Below are 19117 nucleotides of genomic sequence, written 5' to 3' on the forward strand. Positions count from 1 at the left end.
CAGCATCTGTACAATGTGCCAGCAATTCTTTACCTACCCAAGGCTTCTTTATTCTTTGTTTTGATATTTAAAAGTAAACATTCATCACATGTATTTAAATTATAAAAGTCACACATATACATTAGAGAAATTTTAGAAATCCCCCCCAAAAAAGTCCTTTTTTCTTTGCACACCCAGTCTGGGGCAGACCCAACTTTGTCCCCTAACCACAATCACTTTCATCATGGGCCATATGCTGAGATAAACAACAGGGTTACTGTGGTTGAATGTGGGATGAGAAATCCAATCCATCCCATTAAAAACTGGATTTAGTCCAAGAGGCTGTTGAAACACAGCCACGACATTTTCAGAAACTGCTATTAATATGGAAGAAGTTCCCAAGACACCCTGAGAGTACATTATAGCATCTTGTTTTGTTCTCAGAACCTGCTGTGGCAACTGAGAGCAATCCCTAGGGCTAAGGAGAAGTAACAGATGTTCCTGGTAGCCTTCACAAGATTTACCATGTGGATAACCCTCAGTCATCAGCACCAGGATCTACTTCTGCAAATACAGATACTCACTTCCCAGTTTATAAAGTGCTCCCACTCATTCAACACATACATATTCAAGAATTATTATCCAATACTATTATGATGCCAGGCACTGGGTCGGATCTTTCCAAAGGACAGTGGAAAACCCCACTGCACCACTATACCACCCACATTCCATCTCAAAGACACAGTCCCTGCTCACAAACAGTTTTCCTATTACTTACAATCCAAAGACAACAAAGCTCAGAGAAGTGAGTTGCCCAAAGTCAAACAAGTAGTGAGTAGGGTACCCAGGACCAGAAACTAGCTCTCTGCTTCTTTCTAAACCCCTCAGGGGTGTTTACCTATGTCGAGTGGAGGAGAAGTCAGCTTCCCTCTGTCTCAGGCTTTCCAGTTGAACCTCCTTTTCTCTGCAGGCTGCCTGGGTCTCCTCCAGCAAACTCTCCAGCTCAGTCACTCTCTCCTGCAGCTCTGTGCTCTTCAACTCAGAATCCTTAAGCTGAGACACAAGATTCCATGTTTAGGTCAACAAGCAGGGAAGACTTTGGGTATTTCAAAAAATTTGCAGTTCAGTTGTGATGTGAGTCTGGACATGACTCCTTTGGGATTTTCCTTTCAGGACACCACAAGGTCACTGCATGCAGCAGAGGTTGAGAAAGCCCCCACCTCCACCCCCAACTTGCCCCAGGTATGCTTGATCATTGCTGCTACCTGCTGGCTCTGCTTCTGATGGTCTTCCAGAGTGGGCAGGTCAGCCAGGTAGCGCTCCAAGGTCTCAATACGCTGCTGCTTCTCCCGGTTCTGCTCGGATTCCTTCTGACATTTCTTTTTCAAATTATTAATATGTTTATCACGACCCTTGACCTATTGGAAAGAAATGTTAAAAATCCTTCTCCACTGACCCCTCTACCATCTTGAACGTTAACTTTTTTTTTGAAGTGAACACTGTCTTTGACCTTAGGACTATAAATGTTTTCTACTACCACGAAGGCAGGAAGTTGAACAAATTTTGCCATTGGAGATTAGGACATAAAATGCAGAGCTATCACACAAGAACTTTCCATTCAAGGGCAAGGAAGAGGGGCTTCTTGGACCGTTTTCAAAAGCTGGTAGCTCTACTGTATAATAAAGAATTTGTCTGGTCTTTGTTCAAGTTCCTGGAGGTAACTTCTAAACTCTTAGAATATCCCAGATAATAGGTGTGTCTTTGTTATTCACAGTGGACCAGTTCAGTTCAGTCGCTCAGTCATATCCGACCCTTTGCGACCCCATGAACTGCAGCACGCCAGGCCTCCCTGTCCATCACCAACTCCCGGAGCCTACCCAAACTCATGTCCATTGAGTCAGTGATGCTGTCCAACCATCTCATCCTCTGCCGTCCCCTTCTCCTCCTGCCCTCAATCTCTTCCAGCATCAGGGTCTTTTCAAATGAGTCAGCTCTTCGCATCAGGTGCCCAAAGGATTGGAGTTTCAGCTTCAACATCAGTCTTTCCAATGAACACCCAGGACTGATCTCCTTTAGGATGGACTGGTTGGATCTCCTTGCAGCCCAAGGGACTCTCAAGAGTCTTCTCCAACACCACAGTTCAAAAGCATCAATTCTTCTGCACTCAGCTTTCTTTATAGTCCAACTCTCACATCCATACATGACTACTGGAAAAACCATAGCCTTGACTAGACGGACCTTTGTTGACAAAGTGATGTCTCTGCTTTTCAATAGGCTGTCTAGGTTGGTCATAACTTTCCTTCCAAGGAGTAAGCGTCTTTTAATTTCATGGCTGCAATCACCATCTGCAGTGACTTTGGAGCCCCCCAAAATAAAGTTAGCCACTGTTTCCCCATCTATCTGCCATGAAGTGATGGGACCAGATGCCATGATATTAGTTTTTTGAATGTTGAGCTTTAACCCAACTTTTTCACTCTCCTCTTTCACTTTCATCAAGAGGCTCTTTAGTTCCTCTTCACTTTCTGCCATAAGGGTGGTGTCATCTGCATATCTGAGGTTATTGATACTTCTCCCAGCAATCTTGATTCCAGCTTGTGCTTCATCCAGCCTAGCGTTTCTCATGATGTACTCTGCATATAAGTTAAATAAGCAGGGTGACAATATACAGCCTTGACGTACTCCTTTTCCTATCTGGAACCAGTCTGTTGTTCCATGTCCAGTTCTAACTGTTGCTTCCTGACCTGCATACACATTTCTCAAGAGGCAGGTCAGGTGGTCTGGTATTCCCATCTCTTTCAGAATTTTCCACAGTTTATTGTGATCCACAGTCAAAGGCTTTGGCATAGTCAATAAAGCAGAAACAGATGTTTTTCTGGAACTCTCTTGCTTTTTGATGATCCAGCAGATGTTGGCAATTTGGTCTCTGGTTAGTCTGCCTTTTCTAAAACCAGCTTGAACATCTGGAAGTTAACGGTTCATGTATTGCTGAAGCCTGGCTTGGAGAATTTTGAGCATTACTTTACTAGCAGATGAGATGAGTGCAATTGTGCGGTAGTTTGAGCATTCTTTGGCATTGCTTTTCTTTGGGATTGGAATGAAAACGGACCTTTTCTAGTCCTGTGGCCACTGCTGCGTTTTCCAAATGTGCTGACATATTGAGTGCAGCACTTTCACAGCGTCATCTTTTAGGATTTGAAATAGCTCAACTGGAATTCCATCACCTCCACTAGCTTTGTTCGTACTGTTGCTTCCTAAGGGCCACTTCACTTCACATTCCAGGATGTCCGGCTCTAGGTGAGTGATCACACCATCGTGATTAACTGGGTCGTGAAGATCTTTTTTGTACAGTTTTTCTGTGTATTCTTGCCGCCTCTTCTTAATATCTTCTGCTTCTGTCAGGTCCATACCATTTCTGTCCTTTATTGAGCCCATCTGTGCATGAAATGTTCCCTTGGTATCTCTGATTTTCTTAAAGAGATCTCTAGTCTTTCCCATTCTGTTGTTTTCCTCTATTTCTTTGCACTGACCGCTGAAGAAGGCTTTCTTATCTCTCCTTGCTATTCTTTGGAACTCTGCATTCAAATGGATATATCTTTCCTTTTCTCCTTTGCTTTTCGCTTCTCTTCTTTTCACAGCTATTTGCAAGGCCTCTCAGACAGCCATTTTGCTTTTTTGCATTTCTTTTCCATGGGGATGGTTTTGATTCCTGTCTCCTGTACAATGTCACGAACCTCCATTCATAGTTCATCAGGCACTCTATCAGATCTAGTCCCTTAAATCTATTTCTCACTTCCACTGTATAATCGTAAGGGATTTGATTTAGGTCATACCTGAATGGTTTAGTGGTTTTCTCCACTTTCTTCGATTTAAGTCTGAATTTGGCAATAAGGAGTTCATGATCTGAGCCACAATCTGCTCCTGGTCTCGTTTTTGCTGACTGTATAGAGCTTCTCCATCCTTGGCTGCAAAGAATATAATCAATCTGATTTCGGTGTTGGCCATCTGGTGATGTCCATGTGTAGAGTCTTCTCTTGTGTTGTTGGAAGAGGGTGTTTGCTATGACCAGTACATTCTCTTGGCAAAACTCTATTAGCCTTTGCCCTGCTTCATTCTGTACTCCAAGGCAAAATTTGCCTGTTACTCCAGGTGTTTCTTGACTTCCTACTTTTGCATTCCAGTCCTCTATAATGAAAAGGACATCTTTTTGGGGTGTTAGTTCTAAAAGGTCTTGTAGGTCTTCATGGAACTGTTCAACTTCAGCTTCTTCAGTGTTTCTGGTCGGGGCGTAGACTTGGATTACCGTGATATTGAACGGTTTGCCTTCGAAATGAACAGAGATCATTCTGTCATTTTTGAGATTGCATCCAAGTACTGCATTTCGGACTCTTTTGTTGACCTGATGGCTAGTCCACTTCTTCTAAGGGATTCCTGCCCACAGTAGTCATCTGAGTTAAATTCACCCATTCCAGTCCATTTTAGTTCGCTGATTCCTAAAATGTCAATGTTCACGCTTGCCATCTCCTGTTTGACCACTTCCAGTTTGCCTTGACTCATGGACCTAACATTCCAGGTTCCTATGCAATATTGCTCAGTGGACCAGAGCGCACTATAAATGCATTTATGCTAATTAGATGACTCAGAATAGGAACTGATCACTACAAAAACCAATAGAGATGAACCCAACTTCCTGTGAAGAGGGGACAAAGACAGGAGATTTGAATTCAATCATGCCTACATAGTAAAATCCCAATTAAAAACTGTGGACACCAAAGCTCAATGGAGCTTCCTAGTTGATGAACACATGCATGTGCTGGGAGGATGACAGGTTCTAATTCCAAGAGGGAAAAGGTATGGAAGCCCTGCTTTTAGGACTTTCCCAGACCTCATCCTATTTGTCTCTTCACTTGGCTGATCATGATTTGTATAACAAAACTGTCATCTGTGGAATTACTGAACCTGAAGGGGTCATGAGAACCCCTGGATTTATAGCCAGTTGGTCAGAAATACAGGCAGTCTAGGGAACCCAAAACTTGCAGTTGGCATCTGAAATAATAAATAAGCATAGTCTTTTGGGGGACCGTGTCCTTTAAATTTGTGGGGTCTGATGGTAACTCTGAGTGGTTTGCATCAGAACTGAATTGCAAAAGTATATATAACCACACAGTTAGTACACATACAGCCCACCCGGTCTGTTCTGATGAGACAGGTAATGCATTCTTCTCTAAACACTACATATGATATAAAGCTAAGCAATCATCTGGAAGGGGTAATGAGACTGTAAACTCCTTGAGAGGAGGGGCTGTGTCCATTTTGCTTTTATCAAATCCCCAACACACAGCAAAATGCTTGGCACTAAGCAGGCAATCAATTAAGATTCGCTAAACAGAAACTTTTCTTTACTATTATGGGCTTTTCTTTGGCTTATGAAAAAGGAAGCTGGAGATAAAGCAGAGAAAAAGGCAGATTTATTGATGCCAACGAGGCTCAGACCTAATTTGATCCAAAGACAACACAGTACTAAGAAGGATCCCTGAAAATAAGTTAAAAGCTTTACCCCAGGTACAATCTGTACCCTTCAAGCTCCATGTGATTCCCCAGATTCTCACATCTTAATATGCATCAGAATCATGTGGGAAGCTTACTGAAAATGCTGATGGCCAACTCTTAATTAAAAAAATGGTAAGCTAGTCAGAGATGTTTGTTTTTTCTCCCTTCCAAAATATTTCTAGAATGACAGGCATAAAATAAAATACCAGTTCTTAAAAGGCAACAGAGGAGACAAAAGTATACAAGATAGGGGCTTCCCTGACGGTTCAGTGGCAAAGAATCTGCCTGCCACTGAAAGAGACATGGGTTTGATCCCGGGTCTGGAAGATTCCATGTGCTGTGGAGCAACTAAGCCCCAGAGCCACAACTACTGAATCCATGCTCTAGAGCCCCAGAGCCACAACTACTGAAGCCTGCACGCTCTGGAGGCTGTGCTTCACAACAAGAGAAGACAATAAGAAGCCGCACCACAACTAGAGTGTAGCTCCTGCTCACCACAACTTGAGAAAAGCCCATGCAGCAACAAAGATGCAGCACAGCCCCCCAAAAACAAATAAAAAGAAGTATATAAGATAGTTCAAGATGTTTTCAGGAGATGAAAGGGAATGGGAGGGACAAATGATTTGGAGCAGAGGAGTTATAATATGCAGTAGGAGTCACAGACAACTTGGAAGACAATGTGCCCTTCACAACCCACAAGAATCCCTGTACTTGAAACACAAGATACCTGAGGCAGGTAGGTATCAGCCATAAACCTGAAAAATAGGGGAATTCACTGGAAGTCTAAATTCAGGTTAGCTGGATATCATTCTCACCCTAGGTTTTCCTAAAAGGTGACTGGAGATTTATTCTTTGTGGAGAAATCAAATCAGAGAGAGCCCAGCTCAGGGCAGAGAGAGACAGAGAATGAAGCACTGGGTTGAAAATAAGCATAAATAAGAATCTATGCGTAGAACTATGGGACTTTAAACCAAATTTCCTTCAGTGTTGAGAACCCATAGGCCAAAAGCATTCCTGTCCCCAGCCTCCCCACCAGGCAGCAGGCTGAAGATTCTTTTCTAGAGAGAGTAAGATGAGATGTCAGATATTGACATTTAAGGGTTCCCAAGTGAAAAGGGAAGACTAAATCTGATCATCCCATAGGGAAGCCCACCAGGCAACTTCCATGAACCCAGAGCTTCCATGCAATTTTAAAATACTATATTCTTAAATATGAGCACTCTTTCATTCAAGGATCATCAATCCTCTAACATGAAAGACACAAAAACAAAATAAGACCTGAAAGAAACACTATAAGCAGATGTAGATATTCCAAAAGGCATAATCAATATCATCAGAGAAAAGATATTGCATTCATGAAACAAAAACAGCAAAAAAATGCAGTAAGTAAGAGAATGCTATTCAGAAATACAGACGTATGTATCAGGATAAAGAAAAGAGTTGAGGACAGCTAATTCTGTAGAGTGGGGCTGGGCAGAGAATCACTAATTTTTATTATCAACATGTTGATATTTGATAACATGTTGGTTATTTAACTTAGACACATGTATTACTGTGATTAAAAGGTTTTTTTCTTGTTTTTTAAACAAGCCTCTAAGTCTATGCTGTACCAATGACACCAACATCACCTGGTAAGATTGTCAGAAATGCAGAATCCCAGGGCTGCCTCCCCTTCCAAAACTACTGAATCTGGATCTGTATTTTCATCAAGATCTCCAAATGATTCTTAAACACATTAAAGTTTAAGAAGCACTGCTTTAGCTGACTTTGATGCAAGTGATCCAGAGCTAAACATTATTAAACTGGTCCCCCAAAAATATCTATATTAGAGCAACCGGTGAACAGAACCAGAAGATTTAGCTCTTTTTATGATAATCAATCTCAACCTGAGGCAATTCTAAGAGCACTGGCAAAAATGTAAGAACTCCCAAAATAGCTGCATATGTGGGATGCTTCATCTCCTTTTGAGGTAGAAGTGAGAAGAAATCACGCTGAATGATGTACCACAGGTACATCTTGCAACAGTACCATCTGGTATGATTGGTCAGACTGGTTTTTCACCTAGGCCAGCTGGTTCCCCATCACAACCAGGGACAGTGAGAGATTATACAGCTTTCCCTGTCTGTGATAGTTTTGTGGAGATGAAGCAGATATGAAGGGTTCCATTTCAAACAAACCAGTCCTGCATGAGAAGCCAATGTAGGGTGTCTCACCCAACTGTCTCCTCCAGGTTCCAAGAACAGTTTGGCAGGAAAGGGCTGACTGCCAATTCTTTTGTGAATTGGAAAGCTATCAGCTCCTTAGCTCACCCTTTCTTCCTGTTTCTTCCCTTCCTCCGAATGCTTCTGCAGTGCCACTCTGAGTGACTCTCTCAGGAGCTGGACTTCAACTTCTGAAGCAGAGAGTTTCTTTTCAAGCTCGATCTTTTCTTTGCTCAAGGCTTCTGTCTTTTGTGCAAACTGTGCACGTAAGAAAGTGTTCTCTCGCTGCAATTCCTGCAGAAAGATTCACAATATGTAACTGTTCCTTACCCTGAGAGTCCCATGTACTTTACTTATACCTAGCATACTTTGTGGTCAAATATCATCTCTCTAAGAATTTCTTCAAGCAGTGCTTCTCAAAGTGTAGTCCTAGGACTAACAGGGGCTTTCTTGATAGCTCAGTTGGTAAAGAATCCACCTGCAATGTGGGAGACCTGGGTTTGATCCCTGGGTTGGGAAGATCTCCTGGAGAAGGGAAAGGCTACCAACTCCAGTATTCTGGCCTAGAGAATTTCATGGACTGTATAGTCCATGGAGTCACAAAGAGTTGGACACAACTGAGCGACTTTCACTTTCACTTTCAGGACTAACAGCTTCAGCATTACCTTTGAACTTGTTAGAAAGGCAAATTCTTAAGTCCAACTCCCAGGCCCAGTGAATCAGAAACTCTTGGGATAGGTCTTAATAATCTGTGTTTTAACAAGCCCTCCAGGTGATTCAGATGCACACTCAAATTTCAGAACCACTGGCTTAAAGCAGTATTCAAGGACCAGTCATGTAACAAAGGAATACAGGACAGTATATCAGCAGACCTGGGCTCAAGGCCTGGTTCTCCTCCACTCATTCTTTGTACGACTTAAAGCAAATTCTTCCTCCTTCTTGGGCCTCAATTTTCTCATCAGTAAATGAGAAGACTGAGATATATTTTATGTAATGCCATTCTCACACTAACATTCTGATTCTTCAAGATGGGACACTGTCTTAAGAAGCCCACTAGGTGGAAAAGCCAGTACAGTACTATAGTCTGTCTAATACTCTTCACTCAAAAACCCAAATTGCAGAAGAAGCTTGGCCAACATCTTTCAGAGCTATTGACCTAAGTAGAGAGCATAGTTTTCCCTCAGTTGCTCCTAGACATGGAAGAATAAAAATGCGAATGGCTCTAAATCCCATACTACCTCTGCTTCTCTTTTCATTTGGCCAGGGCCGGTATATCAAGACTTCTCAGAACATCACTCAATTCTAGGACCTTACTAGGAACCTTGCTCTGCCTTCCTTTTCTCCAAAGTATGTCCTGATATCAAGGCACCTGGACTTCCACTTGATTCCATCCTCAGGCCTTTTCTGCCCCCTCAAGAGCAGAACAGGAGATGCTTTATAATTAGAATGTTTACCTTACTTCACTTGGTCCATTTTCTATCTCCTGGATACCTACCAGTGCCAAGCACAGGGAAGATACTAAGTTATGACAAGCAGAATGCCATCCTGGCTGCCAGAGCTTACCTGCAGCCTCAGCAAGCAGACATCCCCAAAGGGGGCAGGGTGGCCTAAAAGAGCACTGTGGACTTGCAGTTCACTCTCTCGCACCTTCTGCTCCAGCTGAGAGATATGTTTCCTCTGCCTGCAAAAGTCAGAACAGAATGAGGCCCAGGGTCCTGACACAAACCCACTTGCAATATAAGCCCCAACTTTCCTTAAACAGGTAAAAACCACACTTTGTAAACAAAGACCTTGGATTCTTGGGTAGTGCTATTTCCTGAAGGAGGAAATGCAAATGAGAAAACTGACTGAGGAGAAATGAAGAAAGATCAACTGCAAAGAACCAGCTGCCTCCTCTAGGCATTCCTCACAGCCCCTGCAGAGATATGCAACAAACCTATCATATTATTCACCCACAGGACTAGGCTACTTATCATGAGGCAAAGCAGGGGTCTAAACAGAGGAGGATGCACTGCCCTTGGGGAGATGTCATCAGTGGGGGCTGGGAGAGCAGAGGCTGGCCCTATGGCCCCTTGCCCCCTTACTTGTCAATAAGGAGCTCCTTTTCCTTCAGAAGGTGTTCATTACTGTTCAAGATGCTGATCCATTGTGCTGGGTCTAACGTGGGCAATGAAGGAGAAAAACCAGCAGGATGGTGGCAGACGGCTCCATTCTGAAGCTGGAAGACAAGCAGGCCCAGTGGGACTTAATGTTAACCTATAGGCACCTGAAAGCACCTATGAAGCACCCAGCTGTGTCTGCAGTCAAGACTCACTTTGGCTCAGTTTGAGAAGGCCCACTGTTTATGAAATAATTTTAGCTCTGATGCATGACTGGAAAGAACCTGCCTGACAGACTTCTGCCAACTGGACACTCCCTGCTCAGAAAGGCTCTAGTTTCTAAGAAAAGGTCAGTTTATCTTTCATTATCTGGAACAAAAGCAAATCAGGAGCTAAGATGCCCTCACCAACCAGGAAAGGAGAATATGTCCTGCTTCCTTTCTCTCCACTCTTAAGAAGTACAAGAACTTTCAAAAAACAAAACAAAACAAAAAAACACAAAAGTAGTACAGTGGAAAGAATATGGGACTAAAAGATAGTTTTTGAACCCTAGAGCTCTGCCACTTAAACCAGCTCTGTGACCCTGGACAGATTACTTATTCTAAGAACCTGGTAAATTTCTACATTTATCTCATCAGAGTGCTGTAAGGATCAAATAAGATTCTGTATGTTCAAGTACCTAGCCCAGTGACTGTTATGTAAGCATATACACACACAATCAGTGCTAGTGTCCTACTTCTGGGTTTCCCTTTGTAACCCACTGCTTTGGAGAACCTATCTGGTATTTAGAACCAACAGATTTGATGACATTCACAAGATTTCATTCCTATCTACAAACATCTTCCCTACTTTTTACAAACACTTTCTTTGGAGTCAAAACATATAAGAAAAAAAACCCCTATATAGTTCTAAGATTAGCACAGAAACTCAAAGTCCAAGGAAAGAAAGGCCTCTACCTGCATTTGCTCCATCTGTAAACGGATCAACTCCAGCTGCTGCCGACAAGTGCTGAGCTCATAAGATCGCTCGCGGGAATGCCAAGGGTCAGGATTCGGCTGCCACACCTGAGAAGGTAGAGGCTTGGAGAGCCCAGGAGCAGGCTGGAGTCCCAGAGGAAGAACCCCACTGCCGCCAGGGTGCGGTCCATTCCGCTCACATACTGCCCCGCTGCCTGGTGCCTTCTTGGTCTCAGGCAACCCCTTGTATAGCTCCTTGTTTGTGTCGGTTCTTGGGTTGTGGAAGTAGACTCGGTAGTGGGGATCTGAATAAAGTGTCTCCAGCATTGCTGACTGATTGAGGGTAGACTCCATATTGGGAACATCAAACTTTCTCGCCTCTTCTTCTCTTTCATGGCCCACTGCTGGAAACCAGGACTGCTCAACCCCATTTTCTCCAGCAGCACCACAAAGATACATGAAATCTCTAGAAAGGCCTGGAGAACGTTTCATTGAACTGAGGTCTCCATTTCTTGTCATCCCCACACTTTCAGCCAACCCTGACAAAGGAAGTTTGGAAGAGGGTCTGGCAGCAGAATTCGGCTTGGCAGGAGAGGTCCCCAAAGTAGAAGGTATCACATGGGCTGTTGGAATGGTTACGTGGCTTTTGATGGGCTGGAAAGAAGGGCTGCTACTTGAACTGCAAAAATCTGTGGAGAGAATAGTCTTCCGTAAGTTAAAATCGAAGCAGCAAGCTTTTTTTGAGTTTGGCTGCTATGCCAGACATTCTCTGCCTGAGACCAGGCAGAGAGGGCACTGTTACAAGTTATTAGGCAGAAAAATATAGCAGCCTAAATGGGAGATGTGTGTTCTAGGATCTCAAATGCCATTCCCAAGGCAAACCAAAGAAAGGTAACATTGGCTTCACTTTTAATTTATACTCTGTTCTTTGTATTTGAATAAAAAAAATCCTGCCAGTCAACAAAGCTGAAAACGGAACTTAAAAAAAAAAAATCACTTACTTAAGGGAACTGGATTAGGTCCTACTCTTCCAAGAGCTGGGCGACTCTAAGCTATAATCCAATCTAATAAAAATGTCTTTTCCAAGGGCTGCCTGAATCCTCTTTGCTCTCCAAAAGCTCCACAGCAAAGGTGAACAATGAATCTAAACTATCCAAAGAATAAGGCAAACTGGAGAGTGCTGCTTTGTATCTGGGGCAGGGAGCAGCGCATCTGAATCAGGATTCTGCTTTCTCTTCCACACGCCAGACCTGACTGCCAGGATATGTGAAGTTATTCTTAGCAACTCTCAGGTTTCATTCTAGCACAGTGAGCACTCTCAACTGGTAAACACTGAAATCCTCTATTTTTTACTTTGCCTTTTATTTACCCCCTTGTTTGTATATAACTGTGATTTTTCACTTTCCTTGAGACTGGATTTATGTTTCCTTTAGCTCCTGCCTAGTTTTGGGAGACAACTCTCTGATTGGCTCTGCTGCAGAAGGTTCACATTTTTACCATTTCCAACTTTCAAGTGCTACTGTGAAGAGGACTACAAGGTCACAGAACTAACACAGGGCAGTGGGCTACAAGCAAAGTACAAGGCAGAAATATGAGGAAACATACCTGTTACCTTCAGCAGGCAGGAAACTGAGTGAGGGAGACAAGGAATAGAAATGTCTTCCTTTTTCAACTATGTCCAATATTCTTTTTCAAATTAAGCAACATCTACCGTGGAGAAGAACAGATCTCCAATTTGTTTCATTTTCCATCAACTAACACAGAACACACTCAGCTAATGAGGACAGATACTAACCTTTTCAGAATTAAACGGGTATAGATCTGCTATCATCTTCTTATATGGGTTTGTAAGCAGTTCTTTAAAAACAAGCAAGCCAAATTATCCCTTATAATGTATGCAGAGTAGCTAATTTCCTCTACTCAGATGATCATGGGGATATATAAAATACCACAGTAAAAACAAACAAGAAGCAAAACAACCAGTAATTTTTGATGACATGCATCAGCTTCTCAGGACCAAGAAAGAAGGACATTTCAAGAGTCAAAGGACACCGTTTTTGATGTTCCAAAACTTAAATACAGAACTAGTCAACAGGGTTAAGGTAGACTGGTGGTGATGAAGATTCTAAGAACAGAAAGCTCTCTACTTGAAATCTTCCATAATGACACCATAATATTCTCTCATCAAGGGTCCCCACTCTCCAAATATAATTATGGAACAGAAGACACGAAGATTTTGGTTATGAGGGCTGCTACTATGCTGAACTCGGCAACACCTCCTTCCATTCTCCGTGCGCGGCACCACTCTCGCTCACAACTCACCAAATTCAGTTTTGAGCCCATAATGCCCAAAGTAGTAATGCCAAAACCTAAGTCAAGAAGAAAGGTACCAACTGCCCAAAAGAATATTGTTTCTCTAATTTGCTGGTGAGTGTGGTCCATCTATGGATGATAAAATGAGGTCTGTTAGCACTTGTCATTTATCTACTAGGTTTATCTATTTACATTGAGGAAATTGTGTGATTCTGAGAAAGTACTATAAAATATCAAATTACATTAAAGTCTGGCTTCTGTTTTAGAGCATTTTGAAACCAAAGAGCAACACATTTTCAAAAGGGTCACTATCTTCTATAATTTTCAAAGGCTATTCAAATTTAGCATATGAGATATGTGATTTTTGAATATGAGCTATTTCAAATCCTAAAAGATGATGCTGTGAAAGTGCTGCACTCAATATGTCAGCCTATTTGGAAAACTCAGCAGTGGCCACAGGACTAGAAAAGGTCAGTTTCATTCTAATCCCAAAGAAAGGCAATGCCAAAGAATGCTCAAACTACCACACAATTGCAATCATCTCACATGCTAGTAAAGTAATGCTCAAAATTCTCCAAGCCAGGCTTCAGCAATATGTGAACCATGAACTTCCAGATGTTCAAGCTGGTTTTAGAAAAGGCAGAGGAACCAGAGATCGAATTGCCAACATCCACTGGATCATTGAAAAAGCAAGAGAGTTCCAGAAAAACATCTGTTTCTGCTTTATTGACTATGCCAAAGCCTTTGACTGTGGATCACAATGAACTGTGGAAAATCCTTCAAGAGATGGGAATACCAGACCACCCGACCTGCCTCTTGAGAAAAAAGAGGTCAGGAAGCAACAGTTAGAACTGGACATGGAACAACAGATTGGTTCCAAATAGGAAAAGGAGTACGTCAAGGCTGTATATTGTCAGCCTGCTTATTTAACTTATATGCAGAGTACATCATGAGAAACGCTAGGCTGGATGAAGCACAAGCTGGAATCAAGATTGCCAGGAGAACTACCAATAACCTCAGATATGCAGATGACACCACCCTTATGGCAGAAAGTGAAGAGGAACTAAAGAGCCTCTTGATGAAAGTGAAAGAGGAGAGTGAAAAAGTTGGGTTAAAGCTCAACATTCAGAAAACTAAGATCATGGCATCCAGTCCCATCACTTCATGGCAGATAGATGGGGAACAGTGGCTGACTTTATTTTTTGGGGCTCCAAAATCACTGCAGATGGTGATTGCAGCCATAAAATTAAAAGACACTTACTCCTTGGAAGGAAAGTTATGACCAACTTAAACAGCCTATTGAAAAGCAGAGACATTACTTTGTCAACAAAGGTCCGTCTAGTCAAGGCTATGGTTTTTCCAGTGGTCATGTATGGATGTGAGAGTTGGACTATAAAGAAGGCTGAGCACAGAAGAATTGATGCTTTTGAACTGTGGTACTGTAGAAGACTCTTGAGAGTCCCTTGGGCTGCAAGGAGATCCAACCAGTCCATCCTAAAGGAGATCAGGCCTGGGTGTTCATTGGAAGGACTGATGTTGAAGCTGAAACTCCAATCCTTTGGGCACCTGATGCGAAGAGCTGACTCATTTGAAAAGACCCTGATGCTGGGAAAGATTCAGAGCAGGAGAAGAAGGGGGCGACAGAGGATGAGATGGTTGGATGGCATTACCGACTCAATGGACATGAGTTCAGGCCAACTCCGAGAGTTGGTGATGGATAGGGAGGCCTGGCGTGCCGCAGTTTCTGGGGTTGCAGAAAGTCGGACATGACTGAGTGACTGAACTGAACTATGTCATTTAGAAAAGTTTACAATTCACCAAATCACTGGGTTTTTGGATATATCACTTCAAGGATATATCTCTAAATCTCTCCTTTCCTCAAACATACTCCCTGCCCCTCAACTCCCACCCCCCACCAAAAGCAATTCATTCTTTCTAGCAACTGTCCTTTCTTAATAAGGGGTAGACTTAGCTATTGCTAAATTTTGAGCACTTCTGCCTATATCCCTTACTGGTTTATGAAGTATGGTAGTCTGAAATAAGCCAGTGATGATTTCAGTCTTTATCAAAAAACTGAAAGACTTCTGAGCTCTCAGGTATCTACCTCTATCCTGTCCCTTGAAAGTCTTCAAGGTAAAACACCTTAGTGAGGGGTAGAATCAAAAACCTAAATGGGGAATTCCCGGGCAGTTCAATGGTTAGGACTCCATGCTTTCACTGCAGAGGCCTGGGTTCAATCCTGGGTTGGGGAACTAAGATCACACAAGTTGCACAGCATGACCAGGAAAAGCAAAACAAAACAAAAAACCCTAAATGTCCATCAGCAAATGAACGGATAAAGATGTGGTACATATAGTCAATGGGAGTATTACTTAACCATAAAAAAGAAAAGAAAGAAAAATGAAATAATGCCATTTGCAGTAACATGAATGGACCTAGAGATTATCATACTGGGTCAGACAAAGACAAATATATCATATGGTATCACTTATATGCGGAACCTAAAAAAATGATACAAATAAACTTATTTACAAACAGAAAATAGATTCACAGACTTAGAGAATGAATTTATGGTTACCAAACGGGAAAGGTGAAGGGGAAGGAAAAATTAGGATTTAGGGATTAACATACTATTGTAATCAACAAGGACCTACTGTATAGCACAGGGTTCTCTACGCAATATTTTGTAATAATCTAAATGGGAAATGAATATGAAAAAGAATAGATATATGTGTAAATATAACTGAATTACTTTGCCGTACACCTGAAATTTACACAACATTGTAAATCAACTGCACTCCACTATAAAATAAAAAAATTTTAAAATAGAAAAAAAGAACACCTAATGAACTATATTTTATACCAGTCACAAATGTTCTTGTCAACTGGGTTCCAAATAAACCAAGATACAGTCATGAACAAAATGAGCAAAAAATAAAATTAAGACCACAGTATATAACATGGCAGAAAAGAAACCTTAGATCCTTTTAAAAGAAACTTCTAGACCAGTGGCTTTGGCCACCATGTCAAGACTACTATAATTTAAAAAAGAACACATGACTGGCAATTCACTGGTGGTCCAGTGGTTAAGACCCTGAGCTTTCACCTCTGGGACCCAGGTTTGATCTCTGGTTGGGTAACTGAGATCAACTGTGGTAACAAGCCACACACTCAGACAAAAAAATTAAAAATAAAAATGCACTAGGAAGGAAATATAAATATATATTTCCCCAAAGATATAAAAAGCATGCAGAGTTACACACAATCTGTGTAACAATTTGACTGGATGAGATACAGCCAGTCAATTCAACAGGGGGAAAAATCTAGACAATTGTTTGATTTTTTAAAGCTCTATTATTTAGTCAAAATGAAAAAGATCCTATGACTGCCCATGTAGACAAAACCTTAACAAGTCCCAAGTATGTTGACAGTAACACTTCTGATTACACAAGTGATGGAAAGAATAGTACAGGGGGGAGACTGGAATCTGATAATTAGCTGTGTGACATTAGGCAAGTTACATAACCCTGTGTGGAATTTTTGTTACTCATTTTCAAAAAAGAACTGGATTAAGTGATTTTTAAAGTCCTGTCTATTAAAATCTATTATTCCATTTACTCAATATTTACTGACACTGTGCCCATATACACATAGCTATCAAATCAAATGCCAGGTGCCCAGGAGTCAGTACTAGTATTTTATTCTTCAAAATAGAAGATTTTTTCCCAAACATTTCTTTTTTTTTTTTAAATCAGCTTTACTGATAATAGTTCACATACCATACAATTATCACCCACTTGAAACACACAATTCAATGGTTTTTTAGCATATTCACAGAATTATGTGACCATCACTACAATCAAATTTAGAACATTTTCATCATCCCCAAAAGAAACCTTTTTACCCTCTAGAGGTCATGCTGCATCTACTCTAACTTCATAGCCTTAGGTAATCACTAAATCTCCTTTCTATCTCTATATAAATTGGCCTATTTTAGACACTTCATACAAATGGAATCATATAATATGTGGTCTTTTGTGTCTGGCTTTTTTTACTTAGCATGGATTTTTTAAAGTTCATCCAGTTTGTGGAGTGTATTCATACTTCATTTCTTTTTATTGCTCCATAGTATTCTATGATATGATATACCACATTTTATTCATCTATTTGTTAAGTGACAAACACTGGGTTGTTTCCATTTTTTGGTTATTATTACTAACCAATGCTGCTATGAACATTTGTGTACAAGTTTTTGTGTGGATGTATGTTTTCATCTTCTCTTGAGTATATATACCCAGGAGTAGATTTGCTGAGCCATGATGCAACTCTACGTTTAACCTTTTAAAGAACTGCCAAACAGCTTTCCAAAGCAGCTGCAACATTTTACATTCCCACCAGCAATGTACAGGCTCCAGTTTCTCTACATTCCCACCAACACTTATTATTATCTTTTTGATTATAGCCATCCAAGTGGGTGTGACATCTGATAAAGTACCAAAGTAATTAGTTTTATGGCTTTAATCAGCTCATTTAATCACTTTGAAATTCAGCTTTCTCCTTTGTATATTGGAAATAAAATATCTCTTGGGACTTCCCTGTTGATTCAGTGATTAAGACTCCATGCTCCCATTGCAGGGGGCCAGAGTTCGATCTCTGGTCAGGGAACTAGATCTCATATGTCACAACTAAAGATCTCAAGTGCCACAACCAAGACCCAGCGCTTAAAAAACAAAATGCATAGAGTTCTTAATGGTATTAATGAAAAAAAATTTAGCACAGTATTCATCATAAAGTATTTGATAAACAGTAGTTAATTATTATCACTAGATTTTCTGTCCTACTAGGAACCCACCATCTAAATGAAAAGAAACAAAAAACTCTTGTAAAGTACAACCTTACAGCTTTTTGCTGTTTTTTCTTTTAATTTTTTATTGGGATATATTATTTACAAAGCAGCCTAACAGCTATTACTTTTTTTTTAGCAAAGAAAAATTTTATGTTTATTTATTTTTTATTTTTTTATAAATTTATTTATTTTAGTTGGGGGGAACAGCTATTACTTAAGTGCAAAAACAAGTGGCAGAAAAAATAAAGTATAAGATTGCAAAAAGGAAGATCAGTAATGGGAGAAAGGGATGTGAAAAGTTTGGTCAAGACACTTCACTAAATCATGAAAAGTAAGATTAATATAGCTGGGAGGGGCAAGAGAAGATGAGAATAGCACAAATGGGTCCAGATTAAAGAAGGAAAGAGCTCTGCTGCTGCTGCTAAGTCGCTTCAGTCGTGCCCGACTCTGTGCAACCCCATAGACGGCAGCCCATCAGGCTCCGCCGTCCCTGGGATTCTCCAGGCAAGAACACTGGAGTGGGTTGCCATTTCCTTCTCCAATGCATGCAAGTGAAAAGTGAAAGTGAAGTTGCTTAGTCGTCTCTGACTCTTCGTGATCCCATAAACTGCAGCCTATCAGGCTCCTCCTTCCATGGGATTTTCCAGGCAAGAGTACTGGAGTGGGTTGCCATTGCCTTCTCCGAGGAAAGAGCTCAGGTATAAAAAAAAAAAAAAGTTTTGTGCTTTCATATCATAGTTAAGACAACATACCTGTGGACAGTAAGAAATATGTCTGGGGCTTCCCTGGTGGCTCAGTGGTAAAGAATACACCTGCCAATGCAGGAGACAAGGATTCAATCCCTGGTCCAGGAAGATTCCACATGCCACTGAGCAACTACTCACGTGTGCCCACAACTACTGAGCTTGTGCTCTAGAGCCCTGGAGCCACAACTACTGAGCCCACACGCTGCAACTACTGAAGCTGGCACATCCTAGGGCACACTCTCCAACAAGGGAAGATACTGCAATGAGAAGCCCATGCACCGCAACTAGAGAGTAAGTCCTGCTCACCACAACTAGAGCAAAGCCCATGTAGCAACGAAGACCCAGCACAGCCAAAAATAAATAAACAAAATTAAAAAAAAAATGCTTGAATGGGATAGGGACAGATCACAGAATTGAAGACTCTGACCTT

General features: G+C 41.3%; 1 protein-coding gene across 4 annotated transcripts in view; it reads right to left on the bottom strand.

The window, feature by feature from the left end:
- Window positions 1-19117, bottom strand: part of CEP85 (centrosomal protein 85) — a 36565-nt gene that overhangs the window by 7690 nt on the left and 9758 nt on the right. For 2 of the 4 annotated variants that reach the window (XM_081586460.1, XM_081586461.1), the window contains exons 4-9: window positions 10783-11471; window positions 9812-9945; window positions 9291-9408; window positions 7836-8021; window positions 1245-1397; window positions 878-1032 (exon numbers count right to left, since the gene is read on the bottom strand). In XM_081586460.1, the coding sequence (XP_081442586.1) occupies window positions 878-1032; window positions 1245-1397; window positions 7836-8021; window positions 9291-9408; window positions 9812-9945; window positions 10783-11471 (1435 nt within the window). Of the gene's footprint in view, window positions 1-877; window positions 1033-1244; window positions 1398-7835; window positions 8022-9290; window positions 9409-9811; window positions 9972-10041; window positions 10480-10782; window positions 11472-19117 lie in introns of those variants that run through there. The other 2 variants (XM_081586462.1, XM_081586463.1) reach the window with 2 other exon arrangements.

The sequence above is a fragment of the Giraffa tippelskirchi genome, chromosome 3 (genome assembly GCF_054371585.1).
Source record: "Giraffa tippelskirchi isolate mGirTip1 chromosome 3, T2T-mGirTip1v1.2.pri, whole genome shotgun sequence".
Taxonomy (NCBI): Eukaryota; Metazoa; Chordata; class Mammalia; order Artiodactyla; family Giraffidae; genus Giraffa; species Giraffa tippelskirchi.